Source organism: Pholis gunnellus (assembly GCF_910591455.1).
Source record: "Pholis gunnellus genome assembly, chromosome: 19".
Lineage (NCBI taxonomy): Eukaryota > Metazoa > Chordata > Actinopteri > Perciformes > Pholidae > Pholis > Pholis gunnellus.
The window spans coordinates 7,248,387-7,267,767 of record NC_136546.1 but is presented as its reverse complement, the minus strand read 5'-3'; the positions used below and the strand labels follow the sequence as shown (position 1 = coordinate 7,267,767).

General features: G+C 40.6%; 1 protein-coding gene across 2 annotated transcripts; it reads left to right on the top strand.

Annotated features, from left to right (window-relative positions):
- Positions 1–734: 734 nt before the first annotated feature.
- ttc13 (tetratricopeptide repeat domain 13) lies at positions 735–18,944 on the top strand (the record flags this gene model as incomplete). 2 transcript variants are annotated; one of them, XM_079180063.1, is made up of 23 exons in its annotated part: positions 735–915; positions 2,422–2,516; positions 3,819–3,894; positions 3,993–4,063; positions 4,237–4,302; positions 5,094–5,186; positions 6,244–6,360; positions 6,460–6,570; positions 8,074–8,156; positions 8,315–8,456; positions 8,633–8,807; positions 9,278–9,434; positions 9,885–10,015; positions 10,103–10,235; positions 10,961–11,053; positions 11,348–11,431; positions 11,774–11,858; positions 12,191–12,300; positions 12,898–13,033; positions 14,012–14,091; positions 14,754–14,832; positions 15,726–15,805; positions 15,891–18,944. In XM_079180063.1, 23 exons carry the CDS (start codon positions 747–749, stop codon positions 16,003–16,005), a joined length of 2,481 nt encoding a protein of 826 aa, XP_079036189.1. In that variant the 3' UTR covers positions 16,006–18,944. The 2 variants fall into 2 exon arrangements, with proteins under 2 accessions (XP_079036189.1, XP_079036188.1); XM_079180062.1 differs by having other exon boundaries at positions 747–915; positions 12,194–12,300.
- Positions 18,945–19,381: the final 437 nt, after the last annotated feature.

The window sequence follows — 19,381 nt, the reverse complement described above, 5'->3', positions numbered from 1 at the left end:
GCGAGCGTGTGAGCATAGACTGTAACACAGCGGAAGTAAGAATTTTACATACAGTCCCGTCTTCAAAATAAAAGTCCACAATTGCATCTGTTATATTCCAAACGTTCCAAATCATATTGAACAGGTTGATTGCCGAAATGGGTTTCACATATAAGGGATTGTTTGTATGTGTGTTGTGGTGCATAGCAGTTGAAATAATGAGTAAGACAACAGAAAAAATACTGTAAATGTCTAGAAAATTACAATTTAAAGATATATTCTACAATCAATAGAATCGTATTTAATGCATTGCCCTTAATAAATTAATACGATGGAAATTACATTTATCTATTTTTAAAAAGGGATTCACTCTATTCTTTAGTAAATAATATCTTACGCTTTCTTTTATTATATTATTATACACATGACACTAAACGATTTATTTTATTACATCCTTTGCCAACGTATGTCATTACACCAGTTATCGCAGTTACACTGAAAGTAGTCGATTTTAGTTTTAGTTTGAAAGTTATAACGGAAATAGTTTTTGTTTGTCCTGTTCTGTACGTAGAGGACGGTTTGGTCTGGAGGGACCGGTTTGACAGCCGCAGAGTATGCTGGGAAATGCGGTTTTAACCGTCCTCTCCGGCTCTAGTGTTCTTCTTCGCCTCCCGCAGACTCGCGCGTGATAAGGGGGCGTGGTTCGTTCGGTTTTGATCGAACTGCAGCAGCTTCCGCTCTCTCTGGCGTCACACATGTAGCACAACATGGCCCCTGCCAGTCGGACTGTTGTTGTGGTAGCGCTCTCACTGCTGTACCTGTGCCGGACAATCTTCTCCTCCGAGTATTTCTCCACTCTCACTTTGTTCAACAATGAGCTCCACAAGCAGGGATGCAGCTCGCTGTCCGAGTGGGAAGAGTACGCGGCTGACTGCGGTAAAAGTCTCTCTTTTTCGCTGTTACTTTGCCACGTCTTCTCTGATTCAACTGTCACCGTGGAACCCGGCTAGCTTAACCGTTTGTACGCTAACGTCAAGATGAGCTAATCACAACAAGCAGTGACAGCCCGGGGTGGGGGGGAGATAACTGAGATAAGCTCTTGTTCTTACTGCCGTAGAGGTTAAATGGAATTTCAAACCAAAAGAGACGAGAAAGAGAGTAGTAACACAGGAGGGAGAGTATATTAATGTGCACATAACAGTCAGGAAACTCAACAAAAACTCACTTATAAACTGCATCTGTTAGCTTACCCCAATAGGTCAACATCAAGCTCCATTCAAAAAGATAGCTGTTACATCATTGTGGTGTTGCCTTGCTCGAGAGCAGAATCGCAGAACAAAGCAGAACTGAAACATTCTGGTGGTTGCTGTCCTTCTGCTGTTACAACTTATGCACCCAACTATATAGTTTTTATTTCTTATCAGATCTCAGCTCTTAGGGCACACTGTTCCCCACTGTGTATATATAGATAGAGCAAAACAACTGCACAATACTCATCAACAATAACTTTCAATAAAAAGTGTGATCATTTACTGTAACAAGCAAATCAGGTATGAGGTGGACATAGTGCAAATGACACTGTAAAGGTGTATTGCAGTTGTGGATCGGATCATTCAAAGATGTTGAAAGATGAGTTCAGTGAGAGATTGTTTGAGTGCATTCGAGGGAAGCATGAGGCGTCGCCTCCCTGGTTGTACAGGGAGGTGTTATTGTATTTTGGTGGAGGAGGACAAAGGACATGAACTGGTTAAACAAGCTCAGATGACTGCTGCTTGGCTCAATGCATGTGTGCTGACCGGAGGAGATATTCTTAGTGATTTCTAAGCATATTGTAAAGCACAATAGCAACGTTCATGGCTTCTTGCGTGTTTTTAGCCCAAGCGTGATATACACTTGATGCAACTTTCCTGCCTCCTAGGCAACCAGCATGCTCAGTTTAGCTTGTATTACTATCAAAGAGTTGTTATCTTTGTGAGGGTAATGCAATAGAGTCTTAACAAAGCAATCCCTGTCCGTGCAATTCTACCGCACATTAATAACACAGCTCTGATTAGATCTGATAGAGCCGTGGCGTTCACTATGGTAGCAGTGGTGGCCATCACATATCCACAAACTTTGGATTGTTGCATATGCTTTGCAGTAAATTGTCAAAAAATATAAAAATGGCCCTTTTTTATTTAAGTGACACACTTAACATCTTCCCAGATTTGAATGGAGCCTGGTGTGAGGTCAAGTCTGCGTGACATAAATAAATGTCACTTCAAAGACTAATGCTTTGGCAGGATGAGTTTATCGGTCATTTAAAATGAAATACATACACATGTATGTATGTATATATACATATATATATGTATATATACACATATAGTCTGAATACAATACATTCAAATGTTCATTATTGGGCTCAGTAATATAAAATGCCAATAACATTTGTCTTTTCAGATTCCTCCATTTTACAGTTGGAAGACCCGGACTGTGAGGAGGGAAGCAACCCACCCTGTGAGTCAGTCTTCTCACTTAACGCAGAGAAGATCCTGGTGAGATCTCACACACACACACACACACACACACACACACACACACACACACACACACACACACACACACACACACACACAGATCCATGAGTTGCTTCTAGTCGAGCCATAAAAGCTTGTTTTTATCAAAATAGCACAACACTGCGCTATGTGCTACATTTCTGTGTGACAAGCTCTCCAGTCCTTCATTTGTGAATCAAGTGACAAACTCTATTCTCTATTATTGATTGATTTACTGGTGAAACATTAAGCTTTGCTTATGCTTTAATTTGATACGCATTCCTCGAGTCTTAGTTTGGCATTCTCACATGTTGAGCCAAAAGACAGTTATGACAGAGTCTCTTTGTTGCTCTTATATCAAATTAGTTTTTTCATTCTTAAAAAACTAATTTGAATTGAATAACTGCACGCCTAAGATCTTTCAAAAAGAAGAAGATTCATTTCATTATCTTTTGCCATGTTTGCACAGTTCATCCAAATCTGTTTCCCATTTACTTTCAAGGAGGTCTAAAGGCACCAAATTGTGCACGTTCGGTAGTTTTGTAAATTGTTCTCGAAGCCTGTGTTGTGTCTGATTTACAGTTAAGAAATGAGACCTCTAGCTTTTGACCTCATGCCAGTAAGTGCGTTCTTCATTCTGATGAAGTTGCTGCTGGTCCCGGTTACGTAGGGCTATCTGAGGATACGTATGTGGCCCGTTTTTTGAATCTTAAAATGCTGCCACAGCAACATTTGCATGCTGTCAAATTTGCATCCTGTAATGGTTGATGTCATGCTGCCGTTCTCCATTTGGGAGGACGCAGTAAATACAATGTGAGACTGTGAGACTGCGAGAAAGATAAATAGCCTTTCGCTGCACACACAGAATATTTATTGCTTCACAGGAATTTGGCTCGGCAGTAGTAAAGGACCTTGACATTTGAAAGCGTTTCATTCTCTGATCTCTGGGGCTTAATTGTTCAGTATAACCTTGAGAGCTGCTGGAGCGCTTGTTTATCCTCTTTTTAACTCACCAAAACCAAGGCTTTAATTTACAGCATTTCCCCCACTTTACAAATATATAAAAAAAAGTTATTTTAGGGCAAAATGTCGCTTGATTGTCGCTTGGTTGTTTGTTCACCTTTGAGACTCGCATGTTATTCTGTGTTTCTGCTCCATTCGGCCTCTGGCTTCACACAGGAAACCAGTATTTTTATCTTTTTCTGAGCTTTGCGTGTCGGCGCTGCCTCTTGAAGTGCTTCTCCCTTTTCACCTACACTTGTTATTGTGTTTTTTTTTTTATCTCGTCTCCACCTCTCACAGAACCAGGCCAAGTTGTTTATAGAACAGAAAAAAATCCCCTTCCCTGTAGATAACCACAACACAAACGAAGAACTTGGTAAGTTCGCCTGTTCTAAATACAAACCGTATTCATGCTGAACTAATTTTTTGCCACGTTTTCCCAGTTATTCATCATCTGTTGCTCTGTCTTTGCAGCTATAGGCTACGTTCTGATAGGCAACGGCCTCTATGACGAAGCCATCAAACACTTCTCACTCTTATTACAGGTGTGTTTGCAATGTTCACTCTCAATGCATCATGTTTTATTGTTGCCTCACTGTTGCTATGTTGTCACCCTCTACATCTCTTCAACCTCGACTCAAAACACATCCTCCTGTCTTTCTGCTGAAGCCAAAAATATGAATATTAAATGAAGACGTGTTTTGACTTTTGATTAAAGGGCGACCCAGAGCTGGTCAGCGCCATCTACGGGAGAGGGATAGCTTACGGGAAGAAGAGTCTGCAGGTGAGTGGTTTTTGTGTGTGTGTGTGTTATTTGTTTTACCTCTCGATGTTTGAGAATACCCTGAAACTATCTGCTGTAATTTCTCTGCACTTGTGCCCTCTGGCTTTGAAATGTGCAATAGAAAGACATTTTATTCACTTACTTGACATTAAAAATACTCTTGAAATTTGCCTTTTATTTGAAGCATTTACAATGTCATAAACTAAATAATGAAGTTATGGCTGAAGTTAAGTTACGATGATTGCCCTCATTAAGATATGAAGGGTTTCCTTTCAAAAATAAATGTTGCTGCTCGATTATTTACGAGAAACGCACACCATTCACTACCGCGCTGTAGTCAAGGTTTATCAGATAATAGCAGAGGAACATTACAAGGTGCTGCTGTGTATCTTTTCTCAATTGATCGACTTCTTTTATTTGCATTAAAAGTTGAGTTTGCTGAACCAAAACCCTTAGTTTAATCGGTATATTCCTACTCATGCACATGCCAACATTAGATTTAAAAACAATTTGGCAGCATAGGGAGCTGTTGTCTGTATGCATTTTCTCATTCATCCTGGATTTTGGTGACAGCAGCAGTTTCAGGTAAACGCAGAATGACCCAGTGTGTCATTTTAATGAATGCTAATCTAATCCGCCAGGACTCTGCGGGTATGAGAGTGTGCCCTCAGAGAAACGGCCTCACAGCAGTTTTTCTACTTGTACGGTGGCTCCTAGTTTTGTTCACTATATGTTAAGGTTTGTTTCAACAAAATGTAACTGCCCCTCCCTTCCCTCTGTCTCCACGCCAGGACATAAAGAATGCTGACTTGGCGTTGTACGAGCTCAACAGAGTCATCACCCTGGAGCCTAACTGGCCAGAGGTCTACGAACAGAGAGCAGAGGTACAGAGACACTGTGATTATGGGTTATGGCCTCTGAAGCTCCTTCACAGTATGTTCACTGAGAACACGGAGGCACGGAGAAGGAGGCAGTCGTAGTCCAAGATGGCGCGTGTGAGATGTTCAGTTACAGTTTGGCTAATCGGTGCAGTTTTAACGTTGGGTAAACCGTACCCACTGTGAAATGTATCGGCGTCTGTGTCGCTTTAATCACGAGCACAGGAAACAGGAAAAAAAAACTCAGATTGTGAAAAAGTTGTAAATATTCAGTTGTAGAGAGACGTACGTCGTCTAGATCTGTACGGCCAGTAATATTCAGACACACAAAGTGTGAGGTCACGTGGTTTTTGTATTTCACCAGAGTGTTCGAAGAATCACACTGCCAGTTTGAGAAAACGTCTCCCCGAGGTTTCACTCTGGGGCTTTTTTTTTTTTATATAGGCCGCTTCCTCTTTGTGAGCGGGAAGCCGCTTGAATACATCTCTGGGGTAATCGGTCTGAAACGCAAGTCATACAAAAGTAGTTACACAATCCCGTCCACATCCTGACTGAGACCTAATGTCACTTTATGTCATTTATCTTCATTTTATTGAACTCATTAAGAACAACATTGTGCAACACAAAGGCCAAGTTAATACGCTGAGTTTTGCTTATTCCTTAAATCCTATTTCATGAAGATTATTCCTGTTGTTTTTAAAACAAAAAAAGTTTCGGTTCACTTTGGAAAAACAGACTCACTCCACCTTTTCCAGCAGAAGAAGAGTCTATATAGTCCTTTCTCTAAGAGGAAATCCTGCACAATTGAATAAATAGTGGAACACATGCAGCGTTTTTCTTTTTACATTTTTCATCTGTAAGTCAGTGTGTTTCACTTTAAAGACAAAGATCACAAACTCCTTTTCAGCTGGAATGATCCAACCAGCTTTTACTAATCTGCAGGAAAAGCAATTCCATTGCAAAAACAATTTCGCCGAGAATCAAATGAAAAGACATGATTATCCGAATGTGTTTTTAAGTGCGTGCTAGGACTTTATCCCTCCATTCGTTTGTGCGTCTTCAGATCCTGTCTCCTCTGGGTCGTATCAGTGAGGCTCTGGGTGATCTGACCAAAGCCATCCAGCTGCAGCCCTCGGCCCGTCTCTACAGACACAGAGGAACCCTGCTCTTCATTTCAGAGGTTTTGACTGTCAAAATGTCCCGCATGAGCAATGAGCATGTGTACATTGTGGGCCTTCATGCTTCCATTTGCTGACCCTGTGCTTTGCCTTCCCACCAGGACTATGTGGCAGCTATGGAAGACTTCCAGCAGTCTTTAGAGCTGAAGAAGAATCAGCCTATCGCCATGCTGTATAAAGGCCTCACCTTCTTCCACAGAGGAATGCTCAAGGTAAGTTGCTCACTGTCTCCTCTTTTTGTCTGTATTCAAGCGTAAATCTGGTAATTTGATTGTGTATGTTTTGATTCTTGAAAATGAATTAAAACCAAACTATTTAAATAGCCTTCTTAGCTTATTTAGAGGGATTCTAGTGCATAATCTGCTCCACATTTATACTTTCTATCCACATTTGTTTCTTCACTGTTAATTGCTGGAAGCTTCCTTTGAGTTGTCAACATGACAAGAGACTTTTATTTTATTTTATTATTTTACTGCTGCTCAAAAACATAACGTACAGTTTTTGGGTGCTTAGAGATGTAGATCTCAGGGGAAATGACTTTAAACCAAACCACTTCTTTTAGAACATGTTGGGTATCTGATGGTGGGAATTGAGTCATTATGTCTGCAACATGCCGAAATAAGGGAAACAATGAAATGAGATAAAGAGATTGATATACAATATCAACAAGGACATGCACCATATTGAAGCTCCTGGTGTGGCATGCAAAGACTTAATTACAAATAGTATACTCATTTTAATCGCCTATGAGCGAAGTAGATAGAGCATCCTGCTCTGGGAGGGATTGCAAGTCTGGGTTGATTTTTGTTCTCAGAAGTTACCACATCACACAGAGTATTCTTTTAGCAGACCTCTCAGCAGGGAGAAGATGCCGTGTTTCACACCAGTTTCCTGTATCTGCTTGTCGTGGAGGCAGTAAATCAGAAAACAATGCTCCATGCACCGTGAGAAGAGTCAAGATGTCTCTACTTCTGCCTTTTTTTAAAAACATGAAACGTCTAGATATAATATGGCTTAACTCTTAATCGTGTTGTTACTCTGTAGTGGGCCGAGGTTCAACATCCATAGTGTTTCAGAGCAGTGTCTGCTGCTGCGGGTTTTTCAGCTGCGAGACTTTTCAGTTGCGGTGTTTAAGTTTGTCACGTGTGTAGTTTTTTTTTTTGGGAGGGGGTTGTGTTTATCGCCTCTGCTAACCAATTTGAAGTGGGAAACCCCGTGCAGTACCCACAGACAGTTGACTGCAAGCAATAACAATGAATATACTGACAGTGGAGCCGGTAGTACATTTGATACTCGGATACAGATACTCTCATCATCATAAAGAGTAGTAGGATGTACTCTGAATGTGAGAGTTGGACATAAGAAGTGCTCCTTTGTGATCGTGGAATCTGCTGCAGCTTGTCCTCAACAAAGTGAACATTGCACAATCTGCTTTTTTATCAGTATAATCTGCGAGGAAAATAGTGTGAATATGCCCTTTGTTTGCATGGCCGGGGAGGCGCACACTTCCCTGTTCACGAGAAAAACGTTATCTACACTAAACAATCTTTTACGCTGCTTTGTGGAAAGAGAGACACCGTTTGTAGACACACTGAATATATATCTGATACAAGGTGTGAACACTCCGCTGAGTCTGAATTTTAGGTCCATCCCCACGTTGTGCAAGTTCCTCTTGTGTTGTCTCTCTGAAAGGTTGTTGGGTTTTCTGTCGCCAGGAAGCCATAGAGACATTCAAAGAGGCGCTGAAGTTGAAGTCCGACTTCATAGATGCCTATAAGAGCCTTGGACAGGCCTACAGGTACAGCCATATTGGCATTCGCTGGTCACGTCACATCTTCTTTTTTTTTTACCCAATGTTTAAACACAATATTTTCCTTTTTGAGTACCAACTTTTCCCCTCCGTCTTACTGACATGTGCACTGTCGCTCTCTTGGTGTCTCTTCTTCCTCTTTCCAGAGAGCTGGGTGATTTTGAGTCGGCGATGGAGAGCTTCCAGAAAGCCCTCATGTTGAACCAGAACCACATCCAGTCTCTGCAGCTCCGAGGCATGATGCTGTACCACCACGGCTCGCTGCAGGAGGCCATAGGCAACTTCAAGGTGGGGGGGGGGGAATCCACAGTTATTTCATTGAGTTAGTGAGTAACACAAACAAATGATAGCTTATAAGTTCATCAATCTTAAAATAATGTCCTGCAAACTTCCTCAGTCCAACCCTTCTTACAGTCTTCTGTTTTTGCTTTCTTTGAATTTCTCTGCTCCTATTGGTCCTCCAGAGGTGTCTTCAGTTGGAACCCTACAACGAGGTGTGTCAGTACATGAAGGGGTTGAGTCACGTGGCGATGGGACAGTTCTACGAGGGCATCAAAGCTCAGACTAAAGTCATGTTGAACGACCCTCTGCTGGGGCAGAAGGCCAGCTCCGAATACCTCAAAGTGAAATACCTCAGAGGTCGGTGTCGCATGCACGCACACACGAGATACCATAATGGACACAGTCAGATGTTTTGTTGCTCCGCTTTCATTCACACAACGCTCATATTTTTATTACAGTACTGAATCCTGTGCAAGTGAACTATCGAGAACATCCCATTCTATGCAAATGTTTTTGTAACGAGTACTCAGATTAAAGTTTGTTTTTAAGTTTCAAACTATTTAATTTCATGAGAGTTTTATCAGAGTTTACACCACAGCCCCTTAACATTCTTAGTTTTGATTGGCTGGCAGGTTCAGATTTGTTTTTAGTACCTTTTTTTTATGTAGGAGTTTGTTCGAATTTCTAAATTAATTAATTATACACAATGAAGGTAATGACCGCAACATTAGCTTAGCTAAAACTTCCATTTCTAAAATAAATCAGTACAGGCTATTTTGATATTATATCTTATATTCTGCTTTGCCCCCTCCTTGTTTTCCTACCAGAGTACTCTCGCTACCTGCACTCCCACCTTGACATCCCAGTAGTCGAGTACAACGTGGACCAGGACTTGCCAGGGAACTTTAAGAACCACTGGGCCAAGAACCTGCCTTTTCTAATAGAAGACTATGAAGAACAGCCCGGCCTGCAGCCTCACATCAAGTAGGTGTGATGGGTCCGTTACAGCTGATTCACACCTGGAGCAATAACTGACCAAAACTGTAGTTATTGTTATAGACGTGAATGGGCTTTGATATCTAAGATTCATACACTTTCTTGGTTTTATTTGACGTTAATATAGTGTCCTGCACTTCACGTGTATCATCATCAGGAAGTCAGAGCTGAGGCAAACAGTGTTTTATGGTTGAAAGCTAACACCTGACATCTTTTTTTTTTTTTATAAGGCATGATAGCTCCAGTGTCCTTCATGCAGATGTTTTTATTCCTCTGTCAGCAAACTGAAACGTGTTTCTTCTGTCTTATAAAGACATTTCAGAAGGTTGACATGTAGCCACAGTACAGTCCAGAAAAAAACTAAACAACGACCGCACGCTTCATGAAAGCTTTGACAAAGTTCATCCTTTACATCTTCCCGTGTTTTCTGGTTTGCAGGGACGTGCTGCCGCAGAACTTTGACAGCTACAGCAGTGAAGTTCAAAAGCTGATCTGCTCAGCCGACCACCTGGGGGCGCTAATGCAGTACGACACTCCTGGTTTCTTACCCAACAGGAGAATACACAGAGGTACCACTGATGAGTGCTGCAGTTCATGAAGATGTTTTTAAGTATTCACAGCAGCAGTTCAAATAAAATGAATTGTACTTTTTCCAGCCATGGGTTTAGCAACCCTGGAGGTGATGCAGGCCATGCATCGAACGTGGAGCAACTCCAAAGTGCGAGTCAACGGCAAGACCAGGCAAATGCAGTGGAGAGACATGTTCGATATAGCTGTGAAATGGAGGAGGTGAGGACCTGTCACAAGTGTATAAGAAAAGGAATTCAAACCCAGATGTATATACCGGGTATGGGGGTTAAACGTAAGGTAATGTTATAGATGTTTTGCATATTCTTTCCTTGGAAAAATGCAAGTAATCTGTGTTATAATGAACTCTATAGCTCAGCATCAATGGGTGGTGTAATACAGTGACTGTAGACACAATTTATTCACTCAAAAAGTGGATTTAGTGTTGAGTTACTCTGAAAGCATCCAACTGTTCGTTTGGTTTGGCGAGGTGACAGCAACGACCAAAATAAACCTCCTAAAAATGAATCGTATTCCAAGAGAAACTAAGTTCTGCTCAGGAGCAACTTTGGAATCCTAATCATCTTCAGGAAATGACCCGAAAACACACGTGAATAAAGCAAAAAAACAGAATACAGATGTTGACACATGATAGCTACCCATTTGTTTTCTTGCATAACTAAAAAAGTCTAGACTGAAGCTCGTATTCATCAGAAAAGTTTTATTAAAGCTCAGAGAACTGAGAAGTCGGTCACTAAAACCTCTTTAAACTGTTATATTTCAATCACTTGTGTTCACCCCAATTGTTTGCTCGTAGCATGAAATGAAACAAACCAAATACAGACACAGAGTTGAGTAAACCTTTCCTCTGTCCTTCTGACACTTCGGTCCTCAGCTGATTAGATTTCAGTGTTGAGAGACTAACTGGGCTTTTCCTCTACTCGTAGGATCGCCGATCCAGACCAGCCAGTTCTGTGGTTAGACCAGATGCCCGCCAGGAGTCTCAGTCGAGGCTTCAACAATCACATCAATCTCATCAGGTAACAACTAACAACTGGTAAAAACAGGATCCAAATTGTAGACAGTTTTTTAGTTACAAATTAAAACAGGAAAAAGCATTGCTTTCACGGTCCTCCCTCCGAGGATCGGATTCGGTCCGACGCTTTCGGTTGCTTTGGGCTTTTTCTCAATATTTAAAATCCTTGTAATACGAAACCACTTCTTTCAGTTTTTAACTCACAGTAGCTTTGACTCGCTGGAAGCACTTCTTCATACAAAAGTAGCCTTTTTTGGCAGCATGTTGAAACGCTTTTTTCTTTTCTTTTTTGCTTCAGGGGACAGATTATCAACATCAGGTACTTGGCGTACTTTGACAACATCCTCGACTTTATCAAAGACAGAATACTGGTGTACCACGGGTAAATTACTCCAAGACTTCATCCAGTTTCTATCTTCAGTGACTTACAAACACTTTTCCGTTCTTTCCATTCTGTTTCTATCGTTTGCATTCATTGAAAAACTTGAAACAAAGAACTGTGACATCAGCATGTCTCGCCTAATGTATTTGTATTTGACTGCGGTCATGTAAATAGGCTCGCCTACTGTACGCTGCCTACGAGGCAGAGTTATTGTTTCCCCCAGGCTTCATTCATTTTGCATGAGAGTCTTGAGGAAGTGTTTCTTACAAATACATAAATGAATATGTATTCTTCATTTTCTCGCTGCTTCTTTAATTAACAAGTTCCTGCTTTGCGTCTCAGGGCGTACAACCCCAGAGGACTCTTAGAGGTCCGTCAGGCTCTTGAAAATGTGAATAAAGTAGAAGATCTGCTTCCTATAATGAAGGTAAGGATGAAAATCTGGACTATTAGTGGGGAGGGAAGTAAGTAGAGATAAAGACGATGCGTCTAGTCTAAATACACTGGATTAAAGTTTAGACATAACACACTCAACTCAAGGTCCACTTACTTATGACATGATAAGTTGCTTTGGAAATAAGTGGACCAGTAACTTGACATTGTTGTCGACTTATTAAAAATGAACTTAAAGTTTGTTAAATGTTTTACTGTGAGAGACTTCTGAAGCTGGCACAATATCTTTTGTGTTTGTTTTATGTCCTGTAGCCGTTCAGCAGTGAAAACCCAGAATGGTTCTTTGCCTTTTTTTATTTCTTGAAGCAGTTCAATAGTAAAACCAGAGACGGCTTCACGGTCAACTCCAAGGTGCCGAGCGTGAAGGATTCTGGGAAAGAGTACGACGGTTTTACCATCACGATCACTGGAGACAGGTACGATGAAACGACGGTCTTGGCGTTTTTTGCCTTTTTTTTTCTAAAGTTTTCTGAATTTGTTTTTAGAATTTCTGCACAAACTATCAGAAACCGTCCCAGGGAAGCTCGTCCTCAGCTGATTCGTGACCTGACAGTAGTCCGTCGTCATAATCGTCGATCTATTCCCCTCGTCATGTGAAATCCATAGTTCAGTGCCTAATAAATGGCCTTTTTCAAGATAAAACTGCACATTTTAGACTGACCTTGTTATTGGGACCATCACAAGGCACATCTGGTGAATCATCATGCTGTTTAATCAGCATCTTGTTACTCCACATGTGTCAAGTGGCTCGGTTATCTTGGCAAAGGAGAAGCGCTCACTAAAATGGATTTCAACAGAATTCTGACCAACATTTGATAGAGAAAAAGCCTTTTGTTTGCATAGAAAAAGTCTTCGATTTAAAAAAAATAAGTGTTCTATGAAATGTTGGCCGGTATTTTAAAACTCGTTGTTATAACATGCTATGACAGCTTCCAGTTTGTTTGAGCTATGACAGCTTGGAGGAGATTAAGTGATTATGAATTCCCTCTGGGGAACTGTTTTCTGTGTCGTAGGGTGGGCAACATGTTATTCTCAGTAGAGACTCAGACGACAGAAGAGCGGACGCAGCAGTACCAGTCAGAGATAGAGTCCATCTACAAAGACCTCACCGCCAAAGGAAAGGCGTTAATGCTGTCCACTGAACTAGGGGTAAGATTTATCTTTGCAGTTAACGGGACGCTATTTCGGTTCATGGGCGTGACTTTGGCATTCCATACGTAATAGAAAGCAGAATCGTGTTCAATACAGTGATTTGTGGCATGACCTGAAGCTTTATATATTATTATCTAAAGTAGAAAAAGGATCCAGATGAAAACAGTTAGCAGCAGGCTCTGCAGATTAACCAGAGTTACCAGCATGTTGTTTTTCAATGCTGCAAACAGCGCAAACAAACCTCCATTCACCTCAGTTGTGTTGGGATGGAGGCAGAATGATATAGTCTGTAGTTAATAAACATATTTTAAACATTTCAATATTGAATGACATTTTAAGAATAATAAATGAAAAGGGAAAATAATTGGTGGCAGCCCGTGTTGCAGTTACTCCTTCAAATGATTCTGCATGGTTTATTGAAGCAGGAGGCTCAGCAGCCAACTGTTTTAAAGTATTAGCGTTACATATTTCATTTCAATTCAAGTCGTCAGTCAGCACAGCAGTTACCCGGTTCCCCCTCAGCATCTGACAATCTCCTCTTCTCTCATTCTTATTCCCCCTTCTGCACGAATATCCCAGATTTCTGTTGTCTTGAAAGGCGAACTGGGGAGGCAATTTAATGAATTCTCTGCAGAATATCACAGTCATTTTTACAAATGGATCCCTTTTACGAGATTAAAGCAGAATGTATTCTCCAGCTGGCTGCTGTGGAGGACTTTCAGACGGTGAGAAACAGACGTTTAGACTTTCGAGAAAGACGATCAAACTGTTAAAGAAGCATTCTGACTTGAAAGTCTTGTCTGTTCAACGCAAGCTCAGTTCTCTTCGACAACAATGTCCCTACTGTTGTAACGACTAAACAAGGTTATCGACTCTGAAACGGATACCTGGAACAAAATGAACACAGGACTTCTCTCGCTCCGGGCTAGTTTATGTCATAACGGTTGACTCTGTGATGACTTTTTGTTCTTTTAGGATGCAGACGCCGTGTGTAACCTGATCCTCTCCTTGGTGTATTACTTCTGCAACCTCATGCCCCTCTCCAGAGGATCCAGGTAATCCCTACGTCAAAACAGCCGTCCTGCAGGCGTACGGTTTAAATGTTTCGTAATTCGTAACCCATGGGGTGAAGATAATTTGTTTTTCTTCTGGGATGTGCCGTGGCATGTTATTGTGCGAGTAACTGTCCTTTTAGTATCGGTATGAGTGAGATCACCTTTTGACAAAATGACAACAGTTAACAGTTGTCGTTAAAGGCAGAATGAGTATGATTTTCCTCACTTATGACCCACTAGATGTGTGTGATGTGATGTGTACTCTGCCCTCTGGCTGTATTTGATCTTTTTCTTTTCATTTTGCATTGTTGTGGACGTTTCTGGGCGTCGGCTGCAGAAAAAAAAAAAAAAAACCCCGTAGCGACCAGGTGCCAGATCGTGAGCTGGCAGACACGGCGCTGAAAATCGGCCAAATACAGTGAGGCAATACGCCAAACGAGAGTGATTCTGTGGTTGGCTTTCACCCACTGGCGAGCATTATTACCCACAACTGACAAATTGCCCTTTGAAAGAATGTCTTTTCTTTTCTTTCTGGAAACCTGCCAGGCTGCATGTTTTAGAAGGTGTGAGGTGTGAGCTTGAGTAATGCTCGAAGGACAGCATGTTCTACCTTTTTAACGTGCAGTAGTTATGACGCTAGTGTCTCATCTGCTTCTCCTCAGTGTGGTGGCCTACTCGGTCGTGATGGGTGCGCTGATGGCCAGTGGGAAAGAGGTCATCGGCAGGATCCCGAAAGGAAAGGTAAACAGAAGTGACCTTTCCTGACTCTTAATGGGTCCGACCGAGTGACGTTTCTCTAAGAAACGACATGTTTTAAAAACTGTAAGCAACATTTACGTAAAATGTGTGAATAACAGAAAGCTCCCGTAACAGCTTGATACGGCCAACAGTGTGTGAATGTCTGAAAAGGCCGATCTGAGGGGAAAAAAAACTGTATGTAAAAGTCTTTCAATTATTGTGTTCAAATGAGAGGTGTACGTTACACATGAGTCAGCCATCCACTCCATTGATAGACACAAAGCCTCGTATTGTTTCTAACACATTTATTCCAGCTCTATGGAAGAAGATGAAATCTCACCTATGTCGTTCCTGCCGAGCAGACGCATTGTTCGACAGACAAGGCAGAAAAAAATCTGAAATCTGATCAGCTCATGAAATGTTCAGCCAAGGTCAACTTTCTTTTCAACCAGGAAGCTTGTTGAGTGTCCTCATAAAGTCCAGGTTTCTGTTTGCTCGGCTAAAGGATGTTTGGTGATTTGTGGATCTTAATGAATGAATAGAATCATTTGACTTGGATGAAACAAGAGGACGTCCAGATAAAGAAAAGCGCCCATGTTTTAAGCCTCCTTGCAGACGTATTGCTGCTAGTGATGACATCGGTTCAAAAGAGGATTTCATTTTTTTTTTTATTTTAAAGATGTTAGAGGCTTTTCCCTTTTACATGCAGCTGCGCATACTCCGATTAACCTAAAACGCCTCCATGACATCCTTCCTACAGCTACTTCCTTTAAATACCTTCCATTTGTTATCTTACATGTTAAGGGTTTTTTTTCCTCATTTCTCAGAAGTGGGCCTTGAGTGTCAACAGTTTGGGAAGCCCTGCTCTAAACTGTGGTTGTTGACTATTGTTTCAGCTGGTGGATTTTGAGGCCATGACCACACCCAGTCCAGACAGCTTCAGTAAAACAGCAAAGAACTGGATGAATCTCAAGAGGTAGGAAGACGAAACATGTCCTTGGTGTGTTATTCCTCTTCTTGGCTCGACTCTTATCGTTTTAACACTTTTTCTTCCTCCACAGTTTACCAAGTTGGTACCAAAGTCTTCCGTCCGTAGCGGAGACCTTCCCGTCCAGCAGAACGATGATAGAGGTTCTCAACACAGACTCGTCTTCGCACTGTCCAAAGAAGTCCTAACACAACTTCTACACGGGAGAGAAGTCTGTTTGATTATTAAGTCTTAATTAATAAAGCTTCTACAATGGGGCCGTCGCCTTCTGCACCCCAAACCAAACTGGATCGAGTTCTCCAAAAGCTTCTTGGGCTTTACTGGTAATCGTTTAAATTTTAAATTGGACCCAGGTGATATTGATACAAATTCAAAAAATTATTTTAAAGAGGATTTTCCTTTGTGAAGAGGTTTATTTGTTTGGAGGAAAGCTACAATTGATCTTATTTTGGTATCAAATTACCTCCCAAGTCCTGCTCTGTTCTCTGTCATCCTCCGTCACACTTAACTCTGAAATGATAAAAGTTTAAATTCTGACAACACCTATATGGATGCTTGTGAATGCAATGTAGGCCAACGTTGTCACAAAACCTGAAGTTTGACTTTGCTAGCAGTACTGAAACCATTCTTGTCTCTACTTGAGCACCACAAGTTAACGACCAACATAGCAACCGTCGCTCCTTGTGTTAACGGCATAATTCGGAAATTTCATTTCAAGTTCATATCCAGTTCAGAATGTGGCGTTCCAACTGCAGCAGTCCACCGTCACCATCCAGGCTGAGTTTTTATTTTTAATTTTCCAGTTTTCAATTCGTTTTATATTAGAATTTCACTTCACAGAACACATTGAGTCACGACTTTGGTTCAGGAACAGAAAATACTGATTTTTATTTGATTTTATTTCGACACTCTGTTTGGAGAAGATGACAGAGAACAATTGTGTCACAGTTTGGGATGCAGAAGCGATTCTGTCCACCCTGTCTTTTTCTCTGCTTCATAGGCATCGCCAAACCTGAAACACCCAAAAGCACACAGTCCTCAATCTCATCAGCCATCAGTATGAACAATCTTATGTTGCATAGTCATGGTTAAATCTTTAGCTTTAGATTAGCTGGAACTTTAACGTGGATGTTACTTTGCTGTCTGGTATCTGAAACCACTTTTGGTTCATATTGAAGTTTGTAATTGGCACTTAAAAACTTGTTTTTTAAACACACACACACACACACACACACACACACACACACACACACACACAGTCCAGCCTATCAGCAGAGAAGGAGTCTTGGGACATTTTGAAAACCTTCAGGGCTATTGAATTCCACTCTGGATACTTGAAGCAGTCTCTTCTTCTTTTAGTTTTCTTGAAACTTGCAGGAAGTGTCACTTGCTCTTATCGGGTATGTTGAACCCCCGCTCTCTTTTAACGTGACCAATAAAGGGTTGGTGTTTAGATGGGTTGGCTGCTGAACTAGTATGAAAGCAACAGTCAGAGATTTTTTGAGATTTTTTCAGAGAGACACTCGTTTCTTTTTGTGACGTAAAGTTCTCAAACATTTGTCACTGAATTGATTATTTGATCAACAGAAAACGAAAGTGACTGATGTTGTTTGTCCCGAGTTTTATGTCATTATAAATTGAATACATTTGGGACAAAATAAACTTGGACCAGGCTGAGTAAAAAATAAAGTATTTATTTCTGTAGAATTGATGACTCGTAAGTTTATGAAAAGAGACGAAGCCCTAGCTTCATGTGCTAGCGATGTGCTGTGGCGGAGAGACTTTAACAATAAGCATAATACGCTGCATTCAGGAACATGTCTCATATCAAAGTGAATACAAAAGTAAAGGCAGCCTGGTTGTTATATAGTAGTGGGATTTGAAATCGTACCTTTTTTATTTTAAAGTAAGCCAAAATCCAAATGTGCTCAAATAAATAAAAAGACTCCTGAATGTTCTCTGACATCTCTGACAGTTGGATCCCGTTGAGGATTAATTATAGATGGGGGTAAAAGCACACCACACACTGTTATCGTCTTCCTATCATTCCTTTAGCCTGCATCAGATGCCATCTGTGTCTCACACACATCTCTGGTTTTTCTTTGGATTAATTAGCTGGTGAGAGCTGTTCTTACTTAATTAAGAGCTCATATACCTCCAAATGTCTTAATCATCAAATACTGTTGCAAAAAGTTGAGTTGATTTTGCATGGCCACATGTCTGTCTTGTCAAACGTACAGATATCTGCAGAAAACCTGATCAGAGTAAACATTTAAAAATATGTGAAAAGAGGTTTCTGAAATCCTCAGACATTTAATTGGCAGTAAATTTGAAAGTGTTCATCACTTGTGTGGTTTTCTGTTTGGTATTCTCTGTAGGGAAAGCTCATTAGTTTAAAAAGTGTGAGTCTGTTGACAAGATCGACATTTCTGGCTACACAAAATTAAAGACTTGTTTATGGAAATTGGACGCACACGCATCATAAATATATATCTATATTTTTTTTCATAATTCAAGGTAAAATGGGGGTAATCCTGCAAGGGAGATCATTTGATTAATATGAATGAAATGTGATGTTTACAACCTTATGAAACAAAAATACGTGAGTGATATTGAGGCTACATTAGCCTGTGTTTTTTTTTTTTTAATGACTCATCAATGTTGGTTTAAGCACAAGGAGGAAACAAGCTAAGCAGGTAATTCACCTGGAGTAATCCGAGTCTTTTGAACAAATTTAAGCCGTTTTCTCTCTAATTGCAATGTTGATGAATTTGGGGTCTTGAATGCTAAATTATCGTCACAGACAGTTATCTCAATGCTGCAGTAGTTCTTAATTGAATGTCCAGTTTTTTATTATTTTTTATCCACAAAGTAAGAACAAATTGATCCGTTCAATTGCATTCCTGATTTATGTCTTGCATCACAGACAGTCTGCTTTCCATCACTTTTTGTTGTTCATATCAATGATTGTGCCGACTGTCATTCCCTTTTCTTTGTTTGCACTGGGTGACCCAGTCATAAAGTGCTATGGTGGGATTAAAGCTTAAAACTTGAAGGAGGGATTTATTTTTTATTTTATTGAATGAGTGAATGTTCAGCAGTCAATAAACATGGTTGACAATTTTAACAGGCTCTGTCCTTTTTTTGGGGAAACCTTAAATTGTCCGGGGGAAAACTATTGAAGACACTTTTGCTAATGAAAAATAAGTAAATAAAGTGTTTTCTTCCTTTATTTATACAATTAGTAGTAGTGCTGGGCAACGATTAACATTTGTAATCTCGATTAATCGCATGGATGTTTTGCGATTAATCGCATTGTTATGGCAAAGTTCAATAATGAATTCAAAAGTAGTGTATTGCGCAATTTTATTTGAAAAGTACTGCTATATGAACAATAACATTTGGTTTGCACACTTTAAACAAATAAGGTGCTTTTTAACAGCAGTATTCCCTTTACACAGTAGCAGTTATATTTCTTGCACTGTCTGTGCTCAGTGTGCTGACTGTATGTGAAACGTGTTCCACTGCTGTGCAACAGGAATAAAATGTTTCAATGTCAGAGCA